This window comes from Grampus griseus (assembly GCF_964374135.1).
Source record: "Grampus griseus genome assembly, chromosome: 17".
Classification (NCBI taxonomy): Eukaryota; Metazoa; Chordata; class Mammalia; order Artiodactyla; family Delphinidae; genus Grampus; species Grampus griseus.
This window is the reverse complement of record NC_139011.1, coordinates 4,697,022-4,724,572: the sequence shown is the minus strand read 5'-3', so window position 1 is coordinate 4,724,572 and position 27,551 is coordinate 4,697,022. Positions and strand designations below refer to the sequence as shown.

General features: G+C 45.5%; 1 protein-coding gene across 1 annotated transcript in view; it reads right to left on the bottom strand.

The window, feature by feature from the left end:
- FAM135B (family with sequence similarity 135 member B) overlaps positions 1-27,551 on the bottom strand; it is a gene marked incomplete at both ends in the record, with an annotated part of 161,746 nt that overhangs the window by 16,546 nt on the left and 117,649 nt on the right. The window contains 5 exons of the mRNA XM_082675123.1: positions 4,113-4,267; positions 8,521-8,594; positions 9,545-9,700; positions 16,079-16,128; positions 18,198-18,351. Of these exons, the coding sequence (XP_082531249.1) occupies positions 4,113-4,267; positions 8,521-8,594; positions 9,545-9,700; positions 16,079-16,128; positions 18,198-18,351 (589 nt within the window). The remainder of the gene's footprint in view (positions 1-4,112; positions 4,268-8,520; positions 8,595-9,544; positions 9,701-16,078; positions 16,129-18,197; positions 18,352-27,551) is intronic.

The following is a 27,551-nucleotide window of genomic DNA, read 5'->3' as shown; positions in this document are numbered from 1 at the left end:
ACCATTGAGACACTTACTTAAAAACTATATGGAGCTTTTAGACATCATCATCTCATCCTTTGAGTGAAATTTAAGACTGGGTCAAGGATTAGAACAAAGATTGTGAAGAATGAATCTCTTCCTTCCCTGGACATGTTATTTGCATCTTGAGACACTGAGCAAATTTCCCTTCCTCTGGGGAACTGTCTCACACCCTACCGCAAGTTAGACATTCTCTGTTGCAAATTCCTAGTGTCTCCTCTACACACGTGTAGTGTAACACATCTACCACCATACCATGATCCATGTGGGCATGGCTTGTTCTCCCTGGAGAGAAGAGTTTGTGTTTTATAAGTATCTATATCCCCAAGGCTAGCATCCTGGCTACTTCACAGCCAATGAATTGTGTTCACAGAATGAATTGAGAATAGCTCAGAAATGCAGCAGAACAATGACTATTACTCTCATCGACTGTTTGTACCGATGTGAAAAACACAATTTCAATATTATTTAGTTCTACAGATGGTAGATTGACATATCCTATGTGCAAAGCCCTATACTGGGCCAAGGTTTAGAGAGAGGGAAAGTGGGGATCAGTTATAACAGTGAACCACTCTTTGTCTTTATGGAATTTTCAAAATATTGGGAAACAAACATGGTACAGGACAACTGGGTCTCCTACCAAAACATGTGGGTTGTATGCTGGAAAATACGAATTGAGCTTCTTCATAAAAGGAGACAATGGGTCAACCTAAGTAGGGAGGGTAGTGTGCGCAAAGGCCCAGGAGTCTGGGCGGCATAGTCTGCAGGTGTTGGTTGGATCCCACGTGGACGCAGCAAGAGTGAACAGAGGAAGCGGGGGAAGGGCATGAGGTTAGACAGGAAGAAAGAGCCCACAATATGGATGAACTTGAGTGCCTCGCAGGAGTAAGGAGTCTGGTCCTTATATTACAAGTAACAGGTGGATTAGTGGGTTCTTGAAACAAAAAGGAAAGATTTATCATAGACAGTTAAGACAGGACATAGGAAGCCCAGTGAGGAAGTAGACTGTCAAAACAGCTATTTTAATTTCACTACTACAACTACGGGAAAAATGAGAGTAGCAAAGGATTTGATTCACAGCGGATGGATTTAGACTCAGAGACTAACGGTATTAGTTGACGTGCATTCGTAACTTCCTCTGTGCCAGTGGACGAAACTATCCACTGCTCCCAGTAGCCTATGGAGTAGAAACCACAACCCCTGTTGCCCAATTTCATACAGTTACTAGATGCTGGCAAAAAAAAATTCAAATCCAGGCAATCTGGCCAACTTAAGACCTTAGGAAAACAGCCGAATTGCCTTGGGACAGGAGAGCGAGGGGGTGGGTGAGAGAAGGGATTACAGATCATATAGACAGAATTTGCAAGTTCCTCGTACAGGTTAAGTATTCCAGCCACAGTACTACAGCAGACCACGAAGAAACATTACAATTTTAGTATGAAAACGAAATTCTTTTCTTTCCCTTTTTCCACTACACTAAAAGAATGGGATACAAACCCAAAAACTTCATTGCAAATTATAAAAATTAAGGCCACCAAGCCCTTGAGGAATAAGAAAATAATTCTTTATTCGCTAATACTTTTGCTCCAGGATTAAAGCATCACCAAAGTAAAGTGTAAAACAGCAAGAACCTCAAGAATAGCTTTGGGAAATAGACTCACAGACATAGAAAACAAACTTAGGGTCACCAGAGGGGAGGAGGAGAGAGATAAATTAGGAGTTTGGGATTCAAACATGCACACTACTATATATAAAATAGATAACCAACAAGGACCTACTGTGTAGCACTGGGAACTATACTCAATATCTTGTAATAACCTATAATGGACGAAAATGTAAAAAAAGACTATATATATTTACATAGATATGTGTATATATAACTGAATCACTTTGCTGTACACCTGAAACTAACACAACATTGTAAATCAACTACTTCAATAAAATTTTCAAAAATAAGAATATCTTTGGGGTTTGAGCATGGATATAGGTGACTCTGTAGAAGTAGTTTTGGGGATGGGGATGGATCAGGTGAGAGGCGTGTGAGGGAAGCCTTGGGGAAGTATTCAGGCCTCTGAGAGCAACTGCCTTGGGGTTCTTCCAGGGAGATGTGACCATAAATGCTGGGGTCCTAGCCTCAGCCGAGTCCCATGTCCAAAGCACATAACAGAAGTTGTAAAGCAATGCCGGTCCTAAAATGCTCTGTAGATGTGGACAGTGCATGGCTTCCAGGGACCTGCGTGGGCAGATGGCCCTAGAAAGACCTCCCCTAACAGTGTCTTGCCGCTGTGGAACACTAGGGCAGTGACGTGATGGGCAGTAAAGAGGGTTGTCAGGGAGCCCCAGAAAGGCTGAGATTGACTTTCCAGCTAAAGCTGCAGGAGGGATGGGGCTCAGCTGAAATGAGGTTGGTTTATAAAACATAAAGCTATGTGATAGTATATAGAGCACATGTGAGCTGGGGGACTGAGACGTATACCCACTAGAGTACCCATGAATATGCATGTAAAAGGAAGACTGGAAGGTGATCTGAAGTCTAATAATGATAGTATTAGGGGGTCTGATAGTGGGTGCTTATTTTAAATATCTTCTCTAACTGTTCAAATTTTCTGTAGTTCAATCATATAACTACAATGAAGATCAACATATGTACATATGTACACACACACAGAGTCTCAATCCAATGTTCTGAGCTTTTTTTTTCTTTCAATATATATATATATGCCAAATTTTATTTATTTATTTGTTTATTTTGTACCTTTATTGGAGTATAGTTCATTTACAACATTGTGTTAGTTTCAGGTGTACAGCACAGTGACTCAGTTATACATATATCCACTGTTTTACTTTTTTGTTTAGATTCTTTTCCTATATAGGCCACTAGGGAGTATTGAGATCGTTTTGAGCAGCTGGTTGGCTGCCATCTCTGGAGCTCACACGCAGTCAAGCCGTCATACAGAGCGTAGACACTAGATGTCAGGGTACAACTGAAAACCGAATAACATCCTTGGTTTGCAACGTTGCAGCCCTTGGAAGTCACCTAGACTTTTTTAAACATCCTACAAATCTCAGATTGCGGAAACTCTGAAATTTAAGGGGCCTCTCCTTTAATGATGGGCACCCCAATAGAATGGTTTAAAAAATATTTTGCCCAGAGATGACAAGCTGACACGGGCTTTGACACTGCAGTGACTCAGCTTTGAATGCTGGCTTTGACAAGCTGGGTCATCTTTGATTAACATTTACCCTCTTTGTGCCTCAGTTTTTCTCTGTTAAATAGACTTCTGAGGTTGTTTATAGGGTTAAAGAGAGAAAGCTCATAAAACCTCCAGCATAGGGGCTGGCATAGTTTGGTCCTTTAAGGGATCATGGGTCTCTTTCAGCTCTGTCATTTGTACGAGCTTGTTGTGTTTCCATGAGCAGGGCTGTGCAGGGGACAGGGAACGGACATTCTCTCTACAGTTTGCACTAGGCTCCTTCCAGCTGATGGATCAGTTCATTAACAAACTCTGTGCAGCCCCAGCGAAACAGATTGCAATCTGCACACACACACACACACACACACACACACACACGTTACCTCTTCCCCCTGAAGTGAGCCGTTCATCCATTAATCCATATATTTATGTGCCCACTTTCTCAAATACTTTACCTGGCTCGTTCCATAAAGCAAGCACCGCATAGGAATGTCAACCGAATGCCATTTAGGTTCAACCAGAAATGAATTTATATTTGAATTGTACACTTGAGATAAGAAAAGATCTCCATCTGACTCTCAGGGGACTCTGGTGAGGGGGAGAAGTTGGTTCCCATCTTACAGGTGAAAACACTGAAGCACTAAATACAATCCCACCCCAGGAGCCCAAAAGGGAGTCTTGACTAGAAATGTCCTTTGCTTCCATTGCTTTGTCCATTCATGGCAGCAAAGTCATTTCCAATAACAAGCTTAACCTTAGCTCTTGCTTCTCCTCTAGGAACTGACAAATACTTCATTGATTTGTTCCCATGGCTGCTGGGATGTAAACAGAGCAACTGATGGGAACCCAGTGGCAAGCCCTACCCTTGAGGTTTCCAAAGCAAAAAAGAAGACACACCTGTGGCAGGGCAGTCCACATATCTGTCCTCGAAGATAACGGGCAGAGTGTTCCAGTCGCCGTCAATGTCCAGACACTCTGCGGGGAGCGGGGGCATGGTGGCGAGGTACTCTGAATTCCGGACATCCAGAGACAGCTGGCTGTGGGTCTGAATCCTGGGGAACACAGACCCGATGAGCGTTCAAGGAAGATTTAAAGGTTTTAAACTTACTGTTCCATCCCTCTTATCCCAAGACAGCATTCAGAAGATGTTCAGTAGACTCTAACAATTGTCATCTGTCTGTCTCCCCTCCCTTTCTTCCCAGCTACCTACCCAGCCCCCAAAGCCCTAGTCTGCTTTGAATCAGAACTGCTCTGGGTGCTGACACGGATTGTGTGTTTAGGCAAAACCCCAGGGCATTTAGCACATACCAGTTAGTAGAATGTAACAGATACCATTCTAGTGGAATGGACGCTGAGTTTCTAAATGGCTAGGAATCGTAAATTCGTGTTTTGGAGGAAACACCTAAATCTATATATACTTTACTCCTATTTCTCTAACTACCTACAGCACTTAGGGTCTTAATCATATTTGGTGGCATCTGAATTCAGAACCATCTAAAATTGCCTTTTTACTGCTTGCTGTGTGGACAACAGGATCCTTGATTAGGGTATCAATTCCCCTAGTTCAGGAGCCATATTTCTGGTTTCCTGCCTATAGGATTTTAAAAGGCCCCTTGTTCCTCCTCCATGACCCAGATATCACTCCACGAGTAGCGATATGATTCCAGAATTTGAAATAAATAGTATTCCTAGTTCAAAGGCTGGGCTGGTGGAAAATGTTTACTCCCTTCTCTCAAGTCCCTGCAAAATGGCAAGAGTTTATTTTTCCCCCATGAAGGGAAAATTATTAACAATCCATCATTTTTCTCCATGCCAGCTCACTCACTCTTGCCCAAGCGAAGATGATGCTCTTATCGGGTTGGTGAGTTTGGGAGAAGAATTGAGCACGCATAGCTACTTTCTGTCTGTCTGTCTTTCTGTCTCTTTGTCCAACTGCAGACGTTTTTAGAGCAGCCTGACTCTGGAAGTCCCAAACTCACTCTCCAGCCCTTTAGATTATCTGCCCGCAGAGAACAGTGCTGTAGCTGTGGAACGTTGCACAGGCCAGAGCAACTTCTGTAATCCAGCATCCTCAGTAAGAAATATGATGATGAAGGACATGTACGCACATATGCTATTTTATATACGTATATTTAACATAAATATTAAATGTGTATTTCATTTGCCTCTTATTTCTCAATGGGATTTTAACCTATGAAAGAAAAAGAGAAGCAATTTATTCTCTCCCTCAAAGCCATGAAGGCCGTTGCAAATTCATCATTCTTTGGACCTCTGTCTGAATATTTAAATGGAATTTTGTTGCAATCAGTTCTGCACTTCTCAGCTATCATCAATTTTTGGTCCAGTTTTCAGCTTATTAACAAAGTATATTGATTGAACACCAACGTGCATAGGATGGTGTGCACAGGGTAGGGAGTAAACCTAGAGGATTGAAACTTGATTCTGGACCTTAGGAACTTATAGAGTCATGAATAAGTTAGGTGGTTAATCAGGTAATTATAATACAACAGGATAGGTGCTGGAGAGTCAGAACTAAGTTATTTCAGGCAGGGAGTTCTCTCTTGCTGGAACGTAGCATACAGACATTGTGAATGTGACGACACACCTCACACAATGCTTCTCACGTGTTAACAAATAACTAAAAATTCCAGGGCATGTACGCTATGAGCTACCACCTCACACCTGTTAGGATGGCTGTTACTGGAACAAACAAGTGTTGGTGAGTACGTGGAGAGGCTGAAACCCTTGTGCCCTGTTGAGGGGAAGGCAAAATGGTGCAGCTGCCGTGGAAAACAGTATGGAAGTTCCTCCAAAACTTCAAAATAGAGATACCATATGAGCTGGCAATCCCACTTCTGAGTATTTATCCCAAATAATTGAGATCAGTATATTTAAGAGATATTAGCACTCCTATGCACATAACAGCACTATTCGTAACAGCCAAGATATGAAAACAAGCTCACTGCCCATGGACAGATGAATGGATAGAGAAAATGTGGGACAATGGAATATTATTCAGCCTCGAAAAAGGAGATTCTGCAATCTGTGACAACAGGGATGGATCTTGAGAATATTACGCTAATAATGCCAGTCACAGAGGGACAAACATTGCATGACTCCGCTATACAGGAGGCGTCTACACTAGTCAGATTCCTAGAATCTGACTTTACTTGATTCCTAGAATCAAAGTGGTTGCCACGGGTTGGGAGAGGGGAAAATGGAGAACTGCTCATCACGGGGCATAAGGTTCCAATGAAGTAAGATGAAGTGCTGGAGCCAGTTCATATTGGCTTGCAAGAGCCAGCTGTTTACATCTCTTCCTGAATCCACATTCAGTGCTAACACATCCCTGGCTTGAAATTGACTATGGTGGGAGCATGACACATGGAAATTGGCAAACACTACAGACTGGAGGTTTTTTTGTTTGTTTTTGCTTTCCTGAGAGCTAGTTGTGAAACATTTATGAGGACCCTGGCCATACCTCTTCTCATAATTTTCTAGGTCCTTACCTTGATGTGTTTTTCTTTACTGATCACTATCTGAAATGATATCATGTACTTCTTGCCTGTCTCTCCACTAGAATGAGTGACCCATGGGGAGAACATCTTTATTCTGTTCCCCAGCGTCTATGTGAAGAGCAAACATTTGTGTAAGTCATCAGGCATCACCTAACTCTTTCTGAGCAGAGTCTGCAGCTGCCCCAGGTCGGGTCCTGTGCATGGATGTTCTTATGTGATCCTCACAACTATTATCCTACCCATTTTAAGGAAACAAGACTAGGTGAGCTTCAGGGAAAAAACAAACAAACAAACAAACAGAAAATTAATTCTCTCAAGGATCTGCTGCGAGTAGAGGAGCAGGATTTTGAACTCAGGTCTTCCGGATACCATATCATCTGTACTTTGTACAAGTGGTTGTCATTCCAACAAAACTCTTCCAGGACGCTAGCTGCCTATGTGTCTGTCACCTCCTTGTGTGTTCACACTCCTTGGGAACGCAGCCAGGGCCTGGCAGTCTGAGGCTTACATATCGTTGTGGTGATTTGGAATCAGATGTCCTGCAGTAGTCTTGAATTGCAGTGCTTTGCTCAGTGGTCCTCAAAGTGATGCTTATATTTGCCAAATTAACTCTCCCAATTTTCATTTTAAAAAATACAGTTGGTTCTAGCAGGGGGCTGGACTGAATGAATGAATGCATGAGCGAGTGACTCTAGATATTTCTAGAAAAGCCATTTTAACATGAGATATGTTTTCTTTGGTGCCCCTCTCAATTTCAGAATCCATGAGGCAAACTTCAACATTGCTGTAACTTTCCAACTAGAATTAAGTGTGGGGAGAAAATAAGGTTATAAAGATGAAAGTGAAAAGATCTTCGCGTCTGTCCTAAGTGATGGATGGATTTCAAGTGTTTCTCCTGCTGGATTTACTATAGCATCTCGAACACTATTCCATCCACATTTAGTTCGGAGGCAAACGTACTATTCAGAAACCCAAAGAAATGCTTGGACTTGTGTAGCCACGGCCAGACATCTTGGAGGAAGCACTGATTGTGCCCACAAGTGAAATCTACAATGAGAGACAATGACCTCATCTTATGTCAACCCTTTGACTTTTATGATTTTTTTTTTTTTCAGTATGCGGGCTTCTCACCGCTGGGGCCCCTCCCATTATGGAGCACAGGCTCCGGACGCGCAGGCTCAGCGGCCATGGCTCACGGTCCCAGCCGCTCCGCGGCATGTGGGATCTTCCCGGACCGGGGCACGAACCCGTGTCCCCTGCATCGGCAGGCGGACTCCCAACCACTGCGCCACCAGGGAAGCCCCTTTCTGAATATTTTTAAAATTTTTCTGGAGGAAGTCAAACTTAGATATTCATCTGTCCTCCTAATTAGGTAGTTCAGCCTTAATTCTTATGCTAAATGCATTTCATAGCTGCTGCAAAGTCTCAGGTGCATTTTTTTTTTTCTGACATTGCTTGTGCCCACACCACCTGCTTCTAATTCATTTTGCAAAGAGGACTCAGCACAGATGTCTTCAGGGACCTAGGAAGTCTTGATTCTGTCTACAAAACCATAAGGATACTCAACAACAACAAAATACTTTGTCTACTGATCTTCTCTGACACCTGCCAGCTCCTGCCTCTGCAATTTGTCTGACTCTTTTGCCTTCAGAGAAAATGCACCTGAATGTACAGAGGTGGGCAGACTTCTCTCCTTCATGGTTGGAGATGAAGGGAAGAAATAACTTTGAACAAGAACGTCCTTGGCGCTCAGGGTTCACGATGTGGGCATGCAACTGGTTACTTACAGATTTTCCTGAAAGGTCAAGACTGCAAGTTTTTGGTGCTCCATATAAAAGAAGGCCTCAGAAAACCTTCGGACCTGAGGAATAAAATAGTATAAACAATGTAACTCACTGGGTGGCTTTGCCCTTCACTTTTTTTTTTTTAATTAATTATTTATTTATTTTTGGCCACACCATGCAGCACGTGGGATCTTAGTTCCCAACCAGGGATCGAACCCGTGCTGCCTACAGTGGAAGCGCAGAGTCTTAACCACTGGACCACCAGGGAAGTCCCTAGCCTTGACTTTTTAAAAAGAAATTAAGGCTCAACGAGGGAAGTAACATATATTAATATCAGGGAGAGCTTAGCCCACAGCCCAGAGGTTCTGAAACACTAGTATTTCTACGCACCCCCAGCTGCCCTCTCTCTTTCTGGTTCTGAGCACAAACCTGATTTATGGACACAACTGAATGCATGTTTATGAATCTGCTCTCGGCTTGCGTTCTGTCGTTTGTACATTTAGGCCTTATTTCTTCTACTAGAATATGCGACCCTTGAACACAGAGGCCATAGATAAATGCAGATGAAACAGAACGTGCGAAGCTAGTCATGCAAGTGTGTCCGCTGAGCACTCTGTAGACTTAGCTATTTGGTCCTCTTGCTGGAAATGAGAAGACCGACGTCTTTTATTATGCGTTAGTACCCACCACTGTGCACTCAAGCTGGTGGCAAAAAATGCGCTGGGAACAATGGAGTAGATGTGAAGACACTTCTGTGAAACACTAGCAAAGCACTTCGTCATATCCCTGAGATGGGCTTGCTATCACTTAGTAGCCAAGGAAGGTATTTTTTGAATAGTAGAGCAAAGATGGGAGAGCCGAAGGAAGTTCATAAAGTTTCACTGCTAGTTCAGGGTGGAGAAGGGCTAGTATTGGGTCTACAGAAGTCCATCCCGACTTTTATTCTGCCCAATGAGCCAACTGTTGTAAAGCTTCCTTGAGGATCACTGGTGCATGACTAGAGAACTGATACCATTTAACCCCTTACCCGCAAGGTGTGATGCTCCTGGGTGAGATAAGCGGTCACTTGGGAGTGTAATGTCACCGTGTCCAGGAATTGGGTCCACAGAGCCATCAGGTGGGAGGCCAGCTGGGCAAGATCCTTACTTATCTGCTCAGCTATCTTCTCTGGATTATTCAACATCTGGGGAGGCAAAAGGGTGGCAGTAAAGGACCTCTGCTCCATGAAGCTACTGCCTCCTGAAGTCTTCACTGGCTTCTCAGCTTTTAACGAATCCCTCTCCTTTCTCTGGACTCTCCTCTGCATCCTATTACGTTCTGAACTCATTACTCGACAATCATGATAGCTTCCACTTATTAATATTTACTAGTTGGCAGGTAGAACACTAGGTGTTTTTATATGCCCTTTCCTATTTAATCCCCACAATGAACCTTTGGTAAAGTTACTGTAGCCATCATTTTATATAAAAATTAAATGAGAGAGGATGAAATAGCACACCCAAGGTCACACAAAGCTGAGATTCAACTGCAAGACCATCTCACCACAAAGCCCCGGCGCCACTCTGCCTTTACAGAGTAGGCGTCGTAAAACATCTCCCGAGAAACAATACAGTCTTTATAACCTCACGGCATCTGACTTGCCAGGTGATTTCCACATGGCCGTGCTCAACAGACCCGCCACCATCTTCCCCCCAACACTCCAAATTTCTTAAGAAGGATCCCAGGTTGCCTTAACGAAAGCTTGAAGGACCCAGCCTACAGAGGTCCGGAGCCCTTGCGGGGACTTTTGGCTAGCTTCAGTTTAGAACTACGAGAGCCGTCTGCCTGGGGGTAACTTTCATTGTGGAGAGGTGAGAAGAGAGATCACATCTCTGAGGACAGCCAGAGAACCAGTGGTCCAAGCCTCATCACTTACCCACCAAGAATTTAATGTGCATCTCCCATATCCCAGGCACATGTTTAGAATACATGGGAGCACAAAGATGAATTAGAGAGCGTCTCTTGGGACTTCCTTGGCGGTCCAGTGGTTAAGACTCGGCACTCCCAATGCAGGGGGCCCGGGTTCGATCCTTGGTCGGGGAACTAAGATTCTGCATGCCACAGGGTGCGGCAAATGAAAAAAGTGAAGTTCAGTAAATGTATTCAAACGAAAAGGAGTGTCTCTGCCTGCAGAGAGCCTCTTGCACCAGAGGAGACAGGAACGTGGGTTAACCCTGAGGAGTAGAGCCAATATTTCATAACTTTAAATTTAGTATAATCTGTAAAAATATCAAATACTATGCTGTATATCTGAAACTAATACATTGTAAATCAACTGTATTTCAATAAAAATAGGTTTATACCATCCTTATCCTTAATATGCTTAAAAAGTCAACTTAAGAACACTGAAAAAAAGAAGAGTGGTGGGCATGTGTCTGTCTTAGAAGACGCAGCAGGACACACAACCATCACTGTTTCAAACCCATCTCTGAGCTCCTTCTTTGCCATGTGCCTCAGTTTCTTCATCTGCAAAATGAGTGTGCAAAGCAAATAACCCTTTATTGGGTGTAACAATGTATGGGGAGACTAAGTTCAAAGCCTCGCTTGAAACGCTGAAAGTTCCCTTCACTCTTCTTTGACTAAAGGCTGATGCTAGTATAAGGCATGCTGGGTAGAGCAAAGCATCTGAGAGTAAGAAAAACAGAGAAGGGCTTCCCTGGTGGCACAGTGGTTGAGAGTCCCCCTGCCGATGCAGGGGACATGGGTTCGTGCCCCGGTCCGGGAGGATCCCACAGGCCGCAGAGCGGCTGGGCCCGTGAGCCATGGCCGCTGAGCCTGCGCATCTGGAGCCTGTGCTCCGCAACGGGAGAGGCCACAGCAGTGAGGCCTGCGTACCGAAAAAAAAAAAAAGAAAAACAGAGAAGAAGGAATTTGACACTCTGTAGGGCTCTTTAATTGTTGGGTATTGCGGCTTTGTAATTAATGACTAGCTTCCGGGTACAAGGCATCATTCACCTGCAGCGTCTCTAAGCTGCTTCTTCCAAGAGGAAAGATCAGTCTTTGGTGACAGCACAAGCTACAAAACTCCAAAACGAGAGAATGGCCCTGTCTTCTGATAGAAGCACTGTTTCCATCACTGGCTCTGCTGGGAGACAGGGACCAAACATGGAACGTCCACTCTTGGTTCAGTCCCATAATGCATGGCCCAAAGTCTTAAGAGGCAGAGAAGGAAGGATTGGGTTGGGGAGAGTAGGGGATGTGACTGGCCACTGGAAAACCTCGAGGCTGGAGAGTAAGGCTTTTAGACGGTCTCTTGGTGGCTTATCTTGACATTCTCCAACACGTTACCCTCACTGCCAAGCTCCTGCATCAGCACCGAACACCTTTCTGCCCCTGACAACGTTCCCGGCCTTCCCTCTGGCGCAGTGCCGCCCATGGCTCCGGCCACACCAACCTGAACACACAGCTCTTTCCAAGCACCAGGGCCTTGATCGGGCTGCACGTTCTCCTTGGAAGGCCTACTGCCTCTTCCAATCTCCTTTCTCCCTCTCTTCACCACTTCGGACTTGCCTGTTCTCCACCAGGTAACTGTTTCAGAAGCCCGTGCAGTCACTCTTGTTCCTGATGGTTCTTTCAGAACGTCTACTGTGTGCCACGTGTAGGCCTGGCCTCCCTTCTCCTTGCGGTCTACTTGACCTTGCACAGACTACTCTCATGGTACCACTTGCCATATGGTGCTTCAGTACCCTCCTCTGCCTGCACCCCAAGCTTCAGCCTTCTCAGTATTCTCGGTACCTACGCTGTGGCTGATGGATGATGGAAACTCGGTAACTCTCCATTGAGTCAGCTGGTGACTTTGCATCAGTGAGAGGCACCCGTGCCTTAGGAACTGGACTTCCTTTACTGGCCTTCTCGCCCTGACACCCACGGCTCTCCCCACTGTCCACTCCAGCAATTCTGGCAAACACAGCATGAATTCTGAGCTCAGCCCCCAGAGAGGAAAGGAAAAGCCATTCATTAGATGTGTCGGCAGGAGCATTATTTTCTTCCCCGAGTTGATGACAGCAATGGTTCCAGGTAAGATTGAGGAAGCTTCTGATGAAGCCACAAGAGGACCTTCCTGCTCTCACAGAGGCCTGGGCCTGTTCAGGTACAGATGATGGGTGTGGAAGGGTCTCTCTGGCAAGAAAAAGAGAAGCCCTTCACGCTGACAAGGAGGCAGTCTGGACCCAGTGCCATTTCAGGTGAAGCTCCTGAAAAATATACAGCCCCCCCTGCCGTGCTTTTCATCTGGGTCTAGCCACGCTCCTTTGCTCATTGACTCACCACCTCCGCCCCTTGCTCTGTTTACTGAAGTCTGAGCTTGGAGTATGCTGAGCTCTGGGAAGCCAAAGATAAGTATGTCCAGTCCTGGAAGGGGCACATGGTCCAGTTATAGCTATTTATTTCGATAGTTAGACCTACAAAGTACTGTGAAAGAGATACGTCCTGAGTGCTGTGAAAGGGTCATGGAAGGCTTCCCGGAGGAGGTGATGCCTGCGTGGCATCTTCAAGGTAAGCAGGTGTCAGGTGGAGAAAAGTCTGCTTTATACGCCCTGAGCTAGCCACGTTCTCTCACCATGGGCCTTACTCCTGGCTGCACGCTGAATCACTGGGAGACCGTAAAGCGTTTGGGCCCATCTCTGAGGGTAGGACTCAGACACCAGGATTTTTCCATTGCTGTCTGGTAGACAGTCAACATGATTTGAACCTGTTTGCTGAGTTTCATTAGAATCTTTCCACCCGTTACGGAGAGCACAAGCCATCCCTTTTCTAATCAGGCTGCACGGCGGGGATCCCGATCGTGGGCTCCAATCACCTTTCCAGCCCAGACCCCCACAACTGGCTTCAAAGGCTCCCTCTGCAGCCGTCCTGGGCCCCGAGCACCCACGGTGCTTCCGTCAGGTCGAGACTCGCCCTGGCTTTGCATGGTTGTTCCCTCCCCGCCTCACTCCTAATGCCACCTAGAGCCTCCGGTGCTCACACAGGCCCCTCGTCTTACACTTCCTGGTCCAGCACTGATGCTCTTGAGAGCTCGCGCCTCCTGCGTGAACACATCTGTTTCACCCCAGGCTGTTAGTCCTGGGAAGCTCTCTGCCATCTCGGTTGTATTCCCAACAAATAGCAGAGTAGCTGGCACACCGTAGGTGCTTAAGAAATGTGTGTAAGATTCACACAGAGCAAAGGTACAGATGAACTTCTCCATGAGTGTAGAGCTCTATGTTTTCAAATTGTCTTAAATCACCTGAAACAGTTTCCACTGTCCAATCCATCCTTGAGATGGATGCTTTTGTGACCATGTGCTTGGTTGACCACTAGGTGGCGATGTCCTGCCTCTAAAAGTTCTGTGGGCTGTGAATGTGCCTTTTGGGGAGGCGGGGGGCAGGGAGGAAGCTTTGTTTCTTTCACTCCCAGCACCAGGCCAGCCCTTTAAAAAACCGCAGACCAGGCTGTGCTCCTCCCAGACTCCCCCTTTCCCTCCGTGTCACCCAGCTGCATCCCTGCAGCAGTCAGCTAATTTGGTTGCTTTGTACCGAATAAAGCCTGAGGCAACACTGTCACTCAAAACCAGGGGCCTTTTCCCTGCAGTTTGGGGGCCGGTACCAAAGGAAGCAGGCAACCCGCTGGGTTTTCATGAAATATATCTAAGAACTCATTGGTAGCCTGAGCTGTGGCCTGAACCACTGCAGGGACCAGATGCATCAATATTGCAGTGGCTCGCAGATGGCCTTGGGTTCAGGCCCCCGGTCCATCCCTTAGTGGTTCAGGGACCATGATGCTCCTCTGTGTCTGCTTGTGGCCAAACGCATGGGGGCATATCCATGTCTCCCCCTGCACTCGCAGGTTGCAGTGGGGGAACCCCTGGTGCATTTGTACGTTTCAGGGGTACAGCATAATGATACGTGTACATACTGCGACATGACAGCCACAATAAGGTTACTTAATACACCTATCACCTCACATAGTTACAATTTTCTTTTTCTTGTGATGAGAACTTTTAGGATCTACTCTCTTGGTAAATTTAAAATATATAATACAGTATTGTTAACTATAATCACCATGCTGTATCCCCAGAACTTACTTATAACTGGAGGCTTATACCTTTTGACCACCTTCACCCATTTCCCTCACCTCCCCCCATCGCCCCTGGCAACCACCAATATGGTCTCTGTTTCTGTGAGCTTCTTTTTTGTTTTTAGATTCCACATATAAGTGAGATCATACAGTATTTGTCTTTCTCTGAATGACTTAGTTCACTTAGCATCATGCCCTCAAGGTTCATCCATGTTGTCACAAATGGCAAAATTCCATTCTTTTTGATGGCTGTATACTATTCCACTGCAGACAGACACACTGCATTTTCTTTACCCCTTTGGGTGGACACTCAGGTTTCTTCCATGTCTTGGCTATTGTATATAATGCTACAATGGACATGGGGGTGCAGATACCTCTTCAAGATAGCGATTTCATTTCCTTAAAATAAATACCCAGAACTGGGATTGCTGGGTCGTATGGTAGTTCTGTTTTTTAATTTTTTGAGGAACCTCCATACTGTCCTCCCCAGTAGCTGCACGGATTTTCATTCCCACCAACAGTGCACGAGGGTCCCCTTTTCTCCACACCCTCGCCAGCACTTACCCCTTGTCTTTTTGATGAGAGCTATTCTAACAGGTGTGAGATGCTATCTCACTGTGGTTTTGATTCATCTGGGGAACTTGTAATGAAAATGCAAATCCCTGAGCTCTACTCCCATCTACTCTGTTTCAACCTGTTTAGATGGGACCCAGGCCAGGGTGCGTCTAAAGTCCAAATGTGTTTCTACTGAGAGGCCAGGGATGAGAAACAGTGGTTTAAAAGATAGAAACGTCAAGTTTGCAATGAGACAGTCTCGTGAGTCCTGCTCTGAGCATGGATTAGCTGGGTCACCGACCCTGAGCTACACACTCCTTTCCACCTCATCTGACTCTCGTTACAGGAGGATAGCCGTGCTCACCCAGACCGTCCAACGCAATGGGATGTGAAAGCGTTCCAGAGATTGTAAATAACAGAACAGCGTGCATTTGCCAAGTACTCACTAAGCACGTACTCTTAATACGTGATTGATGAACTTTGGGCAAATGCAAAGCACTGTTTTCAAAATCATCATCTTCATGGAAGCTGGCCTCCTGCCACGTGTGAGCCATCTGAGCACGGGTGCAAGGTTTCTGTCACCCTCCGTGAGAAGCACACAGCCCGTAGTCAGTAAACGTTTGTTAGATGCATGGTTAATAGACAAATAAAAAGTGTGAATGTCAGGGAAACCAAGACCTGTTAACCTGTTTGGTGTTTTTCAAAATATCTAGCACATGGCCAGGCACACGACAGGTGTCTAAGAGACACAATGATTTAGGGCAGTGGATGGAAGAGTATTTCTTCAGTTTAAGATCTAACGTGAGGTAACCAGTCGTGTCTTTTCATCTCCGATTTCTACACCAAGCAAGCAACTATGTTTGCCCCACATAACTACTGCCATTCAGAACTAAGGAGTCAGTTTCCTAATTACCTGTAGCTCTGAGCACAGCTGAGAGAGTGTTTCTTCAACAGCAAGTGACTCTAGGAAAGAAAAAAAAAACCCACACAATTAAATGGACACACACTGAAATGCAGAATTTGTTAACGGAATGAACGGAGCACAGATTTCAAGTCGGCATTGACGTCACAGAAAAAAATACAGCTTCTGTGGAATTTCCTTCTCTATTCTGTCTAAAGGGTCCTGTTTATAAAAAGGGTGATTTGGAGCCATGTGGCTTCACACCAGATAAAGGTCAACATTGTTCCATGGATGCATTTCTGAGAAACAGGAGAGCCCCACGTTCACTTTGCGTGGTCCAAAGCGATTCCACATTCTGTTGTGCTTTTGCGGGTATGTAGCACGTGCAGGCACGCGCACGTACACACACGTCTGTGCGACACATCTAGGACCTGGATCTGTAGGTCCTTCATACAGGTGGATGTTCAGAAGTCCAGGGAAATGGGGTAGCAGAGCTAAGACTACTGCTCAGCGCCACCAATTCGTCCCAGTCTTCCACACCAGCAACAGAGAAGCCCGCAACCCCGCCGTCTTACAGCTTGAACGGGGTGGACTCTGGTCACTTGTGGTTTCCTGGTCGCAGCTTTGCCTGGGTTTGAACTTTCCCCTAGTTCCATGAGGCTGTGGTCAGACCTTGCCTGTGGCCGACGCTCACGGATGAGCACATGCTGCCCGCCCAGCAGCTGTCCTCAGCTCTGTGAGCCCCACGAGGCATAATGCACTTTTATCACTGATCATGGCTGTGCGCTTGGGGCCTGGCACAGTATACCCATGCACACAGTAAACATTCAACAAAATATGGTGAGTGAGTGAATGAACAAATAAATTCAGTTCCTTTGGGATAAAAAAAAAAAAAAAAAAGTCGAAGGAAGAAGCCAACTGCTAAGACACTGTTTTCATTCTACCCCTGAGCTAAACTGGCTCTGAACTGTGTGGGTCTCCTGTGAGTGCATCTGACCTGAAAAATTTCAACTCCAAGATCACGTGCTTCAAAGAGGGCATTAGAGCTGACAAAGCCAGATGGTAAGACGGCACCAGAAATCCATGCAACAACAACAACGTTGCCCCTACTCCTTCATCCTGCGCGCTAGGCACTGTGTGTGAGGGATCTGGGGGTCTTCTGCCCTCCAAGACCCCCAGTCTAGCGGGGAAAAGAAACATGCAAATAAATGATTGCTGTGTGGTGTGTTCAGTGTAATAACGGATAATGCACAAGGCCATCAATACTGCCAGAGCATGATTTTCTCCGCAAGGAAGGTCTCAGGGTGCAGGGAGGGAAGTTGAGGTTCCTTCCCAGCAGGACTGTTATTACCCTTGAATACCAGGCTAAGGACCTGGCTTCTGTTCTAGGGGCAAAGGGCCTCATTAGAAGACTTTGAGCAAAACCACAACCCACCACCTGCTGTAAATGAGTGTGACCCGATATAAAGACTCTGCCCCGGGCATCACTGAAGAATCTCTGTGTTCCTGCCTTGCTGTGCCACACACTGTGACCCTGAGCAGTCATTTCACCTCTCTGAGCTTCAGTTCCACCGTCTGTCAATCAAGAGGGATGAGGCCCAATGACCATGATGTCTGATGATGGACAAGAAGCGATTCACCCCCAGAAAACCAAAACCAAATATGGTGACTACTGAGAGCTTGCTAATGTCATCCAGATGAAATATATATATATGTAGAAATACCTACATATATAAATGTAGGACTGTTTTATACTCTTGTAAGTTGCAATACAGTAACTACAGTCTAATTAAGAAAAAGGCTGTAAACAGGCATTTTCCCTTAGAAAGCAACTCCACATCATGTGCCCACAGCACCAGGTGGGTAGTAGGTGTTTAATAAATGCTTCGTGGATGAATGAATGAGTAAATGAATGTGACTCGAGGTGCTTGCGTCCTTTCTCCCTGCATTGGCACGTCCAAGATTTTCTCCGGCTAGAGTGATGTCGAATACAAAAAAAAAAAAAAAATCTGAAACGGTGCTTGCTACTGTGACATTTACAAGAGCATGCTGACTTTTCTCGAGCCCCAGTCCAAAAGAGGAAGTTCGGTCGGCTGCTGGGGTGAGGTTTCCCCTGTGCCCAGCCCCTTACCCAGCTCCATGCGTGGCAGCTCAGGGATGTCCCTCATGATGGTCAGGAAGTAGGCACGGAGTCCCCGGTAGGCGTGTAAGAGCAGGAAGCACACGTCCCGGTGCCACTTGTAAGCATGCTGCATGCAGTTGTCAGAGGGCACGTAGAAGCTCCCCTGCAGGGGGAAACAGAAACGCAAGCTGACGGCTACCCACGTGGCCAGGTCCTGAGCAAAACGGGGAAGCGCTTCAAGATGCCAACAGAAGAGCTGGAATGTCTTCCCTCTCCCTCTGTATGGGGAAACCGGTGAACCTGGCCAAGCCTCTATCTTACTGTGTTCAAATTAAAATAATAATAGTAATAATAATATTAGATGATGGTGATGATGAGGACACAGACCTCGCAGGTTTGGGGCAACTGAATGTCACCCACTTATAAGCCTCTTTCTCTTGCCACTGTAAGAAGAAGCCATGGGACAGACTGAGGTGGGCTCCTTTTCACAGGGAGATGAGGCATTTAGAAAGACCTTTGTATTGATGGATGAAGAGCACACGGTGCTGAGGAGAAAAATGCTTTGCTGTAAAATGGGAAGCAGTTGTGAGTTGCAGTTCTCAGTGTTGAAAGTGTAAGAGACTGTGGATGTGCCCACGCAGTGTGAGAATGCTCTGTACGTTCTACTGTGTTGGTAGCTGTAGGACGCATTACAGCAGTAGAATTCCACACGTGTCGTTTGTCTGATGAGGAAAAGATGCTTAAGTCTACAGTTTACTTGGAGGCCCAGACATGATGAAAAAGAAGGACCAGGACAGTTCTGACTTCCCTGCAACCCCACTAGAGAAGGATGGCTTGGGGTGAATTTCAGGAAGGATTTGTTTTAAGAACAGAAGAAGGAAATCTCACCAGGATGGGTTTGGGCAGAAAAAGGGAGGCACTGAGTAGTAAGCTTGAGAATTCCATGGACGTAGGAATCTACTGCTCACGCGGATGAGAGGAGCGCAAGCAAATGTCTGTTCATGACCCATCCAGGGCTTCCTAGCCTGTCCTGCTGGGAGAAGCGCCAGGGGCAGTGTTGGTGGAATTGCATCCTCTTGGTTTCTGTGAGTTGACTTGCATAGTTGCCGATGTGGCAGCCTCTTGCTTCCTTTGTTTCCTTTTTTCTTTGCTGCCATCTGAGAGGGTTGAGTTGGTCCCGTGGGGGCAGGACAGGTCTGATAAGGGTCAGGAGCCCCCTGAACTCCATCTGTAGCCCCAGTGGTTCCATGAAGGCAGAGAGTGCTGGGTATAATTACATTCGCCCTCATCACCGCATCACGATAGTTGGGTCACGGCATGCAAGGTGGTACAAATTAGGAAACCCGGATGGAAGTCTCAGGTCTGCCGTCACCTCACTCTGAGACGGTCTTAGATTCGTTCCCTGGGAGAAAGACTGCAAGACAGAGATTGGCCTGCAGGAAGGTCATGGCGTGTGCTCTTGGGAGCAACGACCATGGGAGAGTAGGGTGGGGCAGAGGGAGGAGGTACACTGCGCCGTCGTGCAGACACAGGGACCTCAGTCGATCCCAGGGGGAGCTCTGGACCTGCAGCTGTCTGGCCTTGAGACGGGGGCCAGGTCTTTGTACCCATGCACTGACCATCACTGGGCATGGGTTACCTCGGGGAAGAGGTGTGACCTTGGTCGACAGCTCTCCCAGACAGGGCAATTTTCAGAGAGGGACTTGGCCATATGCAGTTGGCCACCATCACCCTTGGTAGAATGAGGAAGGAGTGATTCAGGCCTGAAGATAGAAACTGGGCACCACAGAACTCCCCAGAGAAAGTCTCAACAGTACCCTTCACTCCCCAGTGCCTCAAATTAAACCTGGCTTTACATTATGAGGTCCTTTCTGATTTGAACGTAACAGAGACATTCAACAAGCTTTGTCATAAAAAGACTTTTCCGTTTCATAAGCAGAAAATTCAGTCAGGACATCTGTGGTTGCCAGACACTCAGGGTAACTTGCATATTCCCATTTCTCATCTTTCCTATTAAGATCAGAAGTCAGTACAGTTGCAGGAAGACCAGCAAAGCTTGTTCATAGCAGGGTGTGTGTGTTGGACTCCCCAGGTCTATAGAGCAAGAAAGAATCCGCTATTCATGAAACATCTAGATATTCCCATCATACTGTATCTCAGTGGATACTTAACAATCACCTTATAAGGCAGATATTCTAATATGTGTTCAAAATAGAATACAGATATGGTAAAAATCTCAGTATTACCAAAGGAAATACAATATAAAGTTTCCTATTCCCTAGAGTCCAATAATTTTCTCGTACACCCTTCTACAAAGCTGTTATATGCGTACGTACCTATGTGTATATATGTGCGCTTATATACATATATGTCCTAAAAGCACAGAGAGACACTCATGTTGAAAAATGCTCTTGATATTTCTTGGCTACTCATTTTTATCACTTATGCCTTGAAGTGACCAAAGAAGTGATAGCAACTCCAATGCCCGTTTCATAGATTGAAGACCGTGGCTCAGAGAATCTAGCGAGCTATACGAGTCACTGTGCTTTGCCCGCAGCAGAAAGGATTCTCAAGTGCAGGTGCTCAGTGAAGGCAGGCCTCTGTCATCTGCCATGTGTGCCTTTGAAAAGCATGGCTGGCAGAGGACAGCAGCTCCGCTAGGTCTGCTTACTTTGACATAGGCATTAATACAAGTCCTGCAGTGACTCCATTATCTGTGACTAAGCAGAAATGAAAGCAGACAGAGGATTAACAAAGGCATCAGATCTCGCAGCTCTGAGTCCACAGACTGTTTACCTCAAACACCCCCGAACCCTCCAATTTCTGGTCCTGCTACCTGCTCCCAACTGCATTTTCTTATCACCAATGCCTCCTTTTGACAGTGCCCCAAGACCCATGGAAGAGGGCAAGGGATCTCCAAAGTATGTTATTTACTAAGTTTCACTTTTAAGACTAGACACCAATAGCATATGGATTTTTCGAGAGAGACATAAAGAAAATGTTGGAGAATCGTCATAAGGCTGATTTGATATGATTATTGAAATAATATGAAGTCAAAGTGTTAATCCAAAGAGAAATCCTAAAAACATATGGCTGGAGATTATCATAAACAAAGCCAGTGCCATCTTCCATAAACACTCAACAGCACGACTTTTAGAAAGTGAACGATTTGCCACAGAAAATCCCATTAGCCGGCCCTCCAGGCCTCCAGAGCCAGCACTGAGCAGCCAGTGCCCCCCCCCCACATTAGAACTGCATGAAGTGGATTGAAAAGCCCTGCCCAATCTCCCCAGCACAAAGAAAGAACACTTTAGCATCCCTCCTTTTCAACCGTCTGGAAAGGAAACCCTAAATAATACGACAGATTCATGCAGGGTAGGCAGAACATAGGCTGCATGTAAACTCACAACGGAAGGCTCCTGACCAGGGCCCACCCCGCGGCATCATCTGTGCGACATCTGTAAGGAGGGGATGATAGTAATCCGGCTGTTAGGGTTGCTGTGAAGGATTAAACAACACCACTCACGTAAAACACAGACTTATGTGATGCCTCAGTGTAATGTCAGGGTGCGCTAAAAGGAAAATCTTTTTCAGTTAGGACCCACCCGCTGATGGCCTCTGGAAATGGGTCTATGGATTACGCAGCTCAAACCTCAATGGTCATCCACATAGAAACCTGCAAATGGATTTTCACTGAATGGAAGTCTTCTGGGAGCTGTGCAGGGATAAAGCTTGGTTAGAACAGAGTCTGGAGTCAAATAGGGTCTATTCCTTGCTCGCGGACTATCACCGTGACTCAGCTGGTCCTCAACACCTGAAATGTCAGTTTCCTAACATGAAAAGTGGGGATAATAATAAAGTTAAGTGTTTAGTATAGTGCCTGGTTTATATTAAGTACTTGTTAAATGTTAGAAGTTTTGCTTTCTCATTCATTTATTACCTAACAGAGGTACCTTGCTATCACATCAGACCTTTGCATACGTGCCTCTCGAATGAGTCTGCATCTCTACATCTAATTACTGCCCTGGGCTCTAGAGCTCTATTCCAAACTGCTGATTGGATAGCCTGCCTGTTGTCACACACGCACCTTGAAAGGAGCTTATTACTGCCCCCCTTACCTGGTCCTTCTCTTCCTTCTGGTCTTGGTTAATGGACCCACCTTGCCCGACATCCAAGAAAGCCAGCAAATTCCTCTAGTCTCCAGACTTTCTTCTCACCCCAAGAACCAGTTATGAAGTCTTGAAAGTTCTAAAATGCTCTTGCCTCTGCCCTTGTCTGAGTCTTCTCTATTGCTCACTTTAATTATTAACACATCCTTCTCCTGGGTCTCACTGCCCAGGTCTTCCCTTTCATCTGCAGCACCAGTGTGTTCCCACTGTCTACAAGATCAAATTCATATTCCTTAGCATGGCATTCAAGGCCTTGAGCCCCGATCACATCTCCTGGCTCAGCGGCTGCCTCTTGTTTCACTCCAGAGTCCACTAGCTGTTTTTCCTTCTTTTCAAGGCCTATCCCCTTGCTGCCTAAAAGTCACCACCAAGAATCAGGTCAATGTCCTGTTCTTTGTGAACCTTCTTCAACTGCTCCCTCCTCTTGGGTCCCTTGCACATACCTCATTAGACCACAATTATTTCTGTAAATTTCTCTCTCTAACCCTCCCTGCACACTTTGAGGTTAGACAGTATGCTATTTGTCTTTGAACCTGACACACCTAGGACACAGAATGCAATGACTACATGGACAGTGAATGAATGAATGAATGAACTGTAGCATCCTCTAGAGGTCTTGGCAGCATCACGACAAAATGGGCTCGGTGAGCACAGCCCCCGATTGAAGGTCCAAACTACCTTCACGTCCCCCTGCTTAAGAACTGCGGAGCTTTCACGCAATTTTGGAATTTGGATCTGCTAGACCCCCACGATAATCATGCTATAGATATTTATGTCCTATAGAAATATACTTATTTATACTTTATATGAAATATGTATACAACCTGATTTTTACTAAGCATGCGGTAAACATTGATAACTTTTCATTTAATTCAGACACACCCATAAAGGCAAAACACATTTTTGTATAGAGATATCAGCCATCTTCTGCGTTACAGTTACGGGAGAATATGCACAGATGGAATTGGTTTGTACTATTCTGGACGTGTCTTTGAAAAAGGAATGGAAGCTCAATCAGACCTCAAAATCTAGAATTCTATTCATAGTAGCTACTGTTCATTGTATATGCCTGCTGTGTGCCTGGTACTATTTTTTTGGCCCCTGAATTCCTCTTCCTGGTGATGCGGTGAGTTTTTCATTATGATCTTTGTTTTTAACCAATAAGAAAATAATAATACAACAGCTTTAATAAACAGCTAACATTTATTATTTGACTCTATTAAATACCAGGAGTTGTTGAAGTGTTTTACATGTACTAATTATTTAATTCTTCTGCCAACCTGATGAGCTAAGCACAATTATTTATCCCCATTTTATAGACTGGGAGACTGATCCCCAGAGTGATGAACAACTTGCTTGCAGGGCTCATGGCATGCGGGAGGTGGAACAGCAATGCAGACACAGTCTGACACTGGAAACCACACATTCCTCGTCTTTTTTTTTGCGGTACGCGGGCCTCTCACTGCTGTGGCCTCTCCCGTTGCGGAGCACAGGCTCCGGACGCGCAGGCTCAGCGGCCATGGCTCACGGGCCCAGCCGCTCCGCGGCATGTGGGATCTTCCCGGACCGGGGCACGAACCCGCGTGCCCTGCATCGGCAGGCGGACCCTCAACCACTGCGCCACCAGGGAAGCCCTGCTTCTCCACTCTTGATGTGTTTGCAACGTGGAGGGGCATATCCACTAGCATCATACTCCCAGCTCCGCTCTGCCCACTTATTGAGCAAAAGGTGAGTTTGGGATAAGAACCTAGGTTCTTCCCTGGAGTCTTCCTCTCTTGGTAGCAAGTCCTCCCTCAGAGGCATTTATCTCCATCACCTTCAGCCCTGGCGGAAGTCTGGTAGATGAGGTGTTCTTCAAGGGAGGCCTACATTTGTCTAGCACGGCTGTATCTGATTAAGTGAGTAGTCAATTCTAGAGTTCAATGTCCGGGAACCCCCCTGATCAAAGATGTAAGCCAAATCTCACATCTTAGTTTGAATTCTAGTTTGTCTTATTTTGTCTGATTTTCCAATTGGGTCAGCACTCAGTTAAGGGGAAGAGGGTATTGTGTATCAGTTCCCCTTCGCACCCAGGAGATTTGATCTCTTTGACGATGAAGTCACTAACGTTAATACTTCCCTGTGTCATACTGCCTGGGGTACTCAGGAACAGAGGCAGCAAACAAGAAGAGCTGGCCAGTGCTGGGTTAGAACAGACCAGTGGATTTCAGTCACTATTTGGAGGAATCCTGGGGGTACCTTAAGCAGTAAGAAAGGGGCAGCGTGGGCGAGGACCCCACTTCATCAGAGCTCTTCTGTTCACAGCAGATTTATGATGGGTTCTGCAGAGCATTCATTTGAAAAAGAAGTCCTTAGTTAAAAAAAATAAAGAAACTTTGAAAATCACTGGACTCATCTAATGCCCCTGCGTGCTCAGCGGCTCTATTGTAGTCCAGAAGACAAGCACAAATTGTGGAGCTGAAAATCAGACCTCAAAGTCCTTGTTGTTCATTGTTTTCCTTCCTGATTCCTAATTATTGTTTTCTTTCTTCTCTGTTTATAAGCCTGTTTTAAACGACAGTTTTTAAAAGGATGCTTTTTGACTCAAATTGCTCCAAAATGACAGTGAGGTATTTTTTTTTACTTCCACTTTGTGGGAAAAAGCAACAGAGTTCCATAAAGATTCAGTGGACTTGGAATTACAGGAATGACCTGGGCTCAAGGGGTTAAGTCCTGCTTTTGCTGTTCCTCAGCTTCAGCGCTTCTGACAGTGGCTTAATTGTCCTCCGGGCAAGAATGAGGATAAAGGGGAAATGTTCTTTGCCTTCCATAAAGTACAACGAACACATAGTCCGTCAGTCTTATTATCAGTAAGAACTCCGTGTGAATCTTCCAGTGGTGTGCTTAAGTGATGGTATTTTCTTTAGTAATTTGTTCAATTCCTAGCTAACTAAGAGATTTTGACCTATTTAAAACTTTAAAAAGTATAACTCGTTAGTAATTAGATAAGTTGACATATTGAATCTGCATAATTCATAACCATCTTGTAAGTTACTTTGATGCTTATGATGTGATCTGGGTGAATGCCTATATTGCTGCCCTTGACCCATTTGACTTTAGAGAACTGTGTATTTATATTAGAAGTATTACGATTGGGAGCCCCACTGGGTGTCTTCAGCTCATCAGTGGGGTCAGTCCAATTCCGTTCATCTTCATGATCCTAATTACTCTATACCTGGTGCTTCCCGTGTACCTGTCATTGTGCTAAACACTTGCGCTCCAAACATTAACGCACCCTGCCCCCACCTGGAAGAACATATTCTCAAGTTAGAGGAAATGGGGACACAAATGCAAAAGTGTAGTGCAGTGTGGTAGGCATCATACTAGAGGAAACCTCAGGATGCTATGAGTGTGTGGGAAGGCGTAGGTAGGGAAGGTTTCCTAGAACAGGTGGCGCTGCGGTTGAATCTTGAAAGACTAGGCAAGTAGAGCAGGGATGAGGGAAGGCACTGAGACTGTCATAAACAAAGACAGAGAAGGAACAAATTAATAAAGTGCAGAAAAATATAATCAGTAGCACGCGGCTAAGGTAAATGAATCCAGGCGAGAAAAGCAGGAGATGATGCTAGACAGACAGCCTGGGCTCTGGGCATGGAGGGTCGGGCATATCATGTTGATCAAAAATCAACTCCCAGGCACCCAGAGACACAGAGGGAATGGACAACGTGTGCCAGTGTGCCTGTCAGTGGGGGATGGGAAGACACGTGTCGAGCCCTCTTCCATGACTCTGGCTTCTCAGTAGTCATTGCATCTGGCCCTCCAAACATGTAGGGAAGTTGAAATCATGATGTAAATTTGCAAACGTCGAATGGTCCAGAGACATTAAGTAAATGGCCTGTGGTCCCATAAGGACTAAAAGACAAGTCCAGGATCCCAAAACAGCACGGCCTTGGTCTGTTATCCCACAGGGTACTATTCTGAATGCCCCAGAATCAACATCTTCTCAACTGAAGACAAGACAGCAAGAATAGGGATAAGAAAAACAGCAGGAGTAGGGTGAAATGGCCATCAGATACACTGGATCAATTATGGAGCACGTGAAGGGCCAAGCGATTAATACTTCCATCCCCAAGAGGCCAGTTCCAAGATCATAAACTCAGACGTATCTGCAGAATAAGTGAGCTGTCAGTCTCAGTGCCTTGGGATGTGGCGACCGCTGTAAATGTTTCTACTTCGGATTCCGGATTCCGTAGGGGTTCACTATGGTCTCTTAAAAATGTAAAATTCTATGCTTTTGTGATTTTAATTATGAAAGGTATTAAATTCCTTTAGCTGCCACTGGGACAGGCCCAGAGTCAGCATGTATAATTACTCTCCTATTTCGAGTTCTGAAGTCTCTTGTGTGAATGTGGTCCTTATCTTTCCCCCTCGTACTTCTGGTGGGCTTTCTATATAGCTCATTCTATAGGCAACCTGGAAAGCAGACCAGAGCAGAGCATCATTGAAAACAGATCCTATGTTCTGATAGCAAACATACAAACACCCATGTGGCTCCTTAAAAATCTTCTTATCTGAGACACACAGAGCACCCAGAGTCATTTCTAAGTGAGGTGAGGGATGACTGTCTCAATGTCAGAGGGCGGGTACGGGCATGGGTGTGACCTGCATGAGGTGCGTCTGATCCCAGAGCCCACACTCCTGCACCACCAACAATTAATTCCGGCCTTCCCGGAGCGAACGTTGGCTCTCTCTTAGCCTCTGCAGAAAACAGGCTGTTCTGAGAAATTATTAAGGCACATGGGAGGCCACTGCACCAATATTGTCATATTAGAATGTTTAATTCTATGAGAAACCAGCTCAGAATACTTCCGGCTTTTATTGGAATGACCATAGCAATCGCAGAAACCAAAATGAGTATTTGCATAATAAGTCATAGTATTCCTAGAGCTTTTAAATCAACTCTGTAAAGTCTGTGTCATTATTGTCCTCCTTTTATAGACAAAGAGACAAAGTGGTGGATCTCTCAAAGTGTCAGGAATTGAGAGTTTTCTATAAAATATTATCCAAATGTATAGACCAATAATAATCGGAACGCATTTTAAGTAAAATTTGGATTGTGTCCATGACCACGTTGCAATCAAATACTGCTGTGCGTTAGCAGCTGCATTTTCCTCAGGGTTCAAGATCCAGCTGTTATGTGTAAAGGCCACTAAAG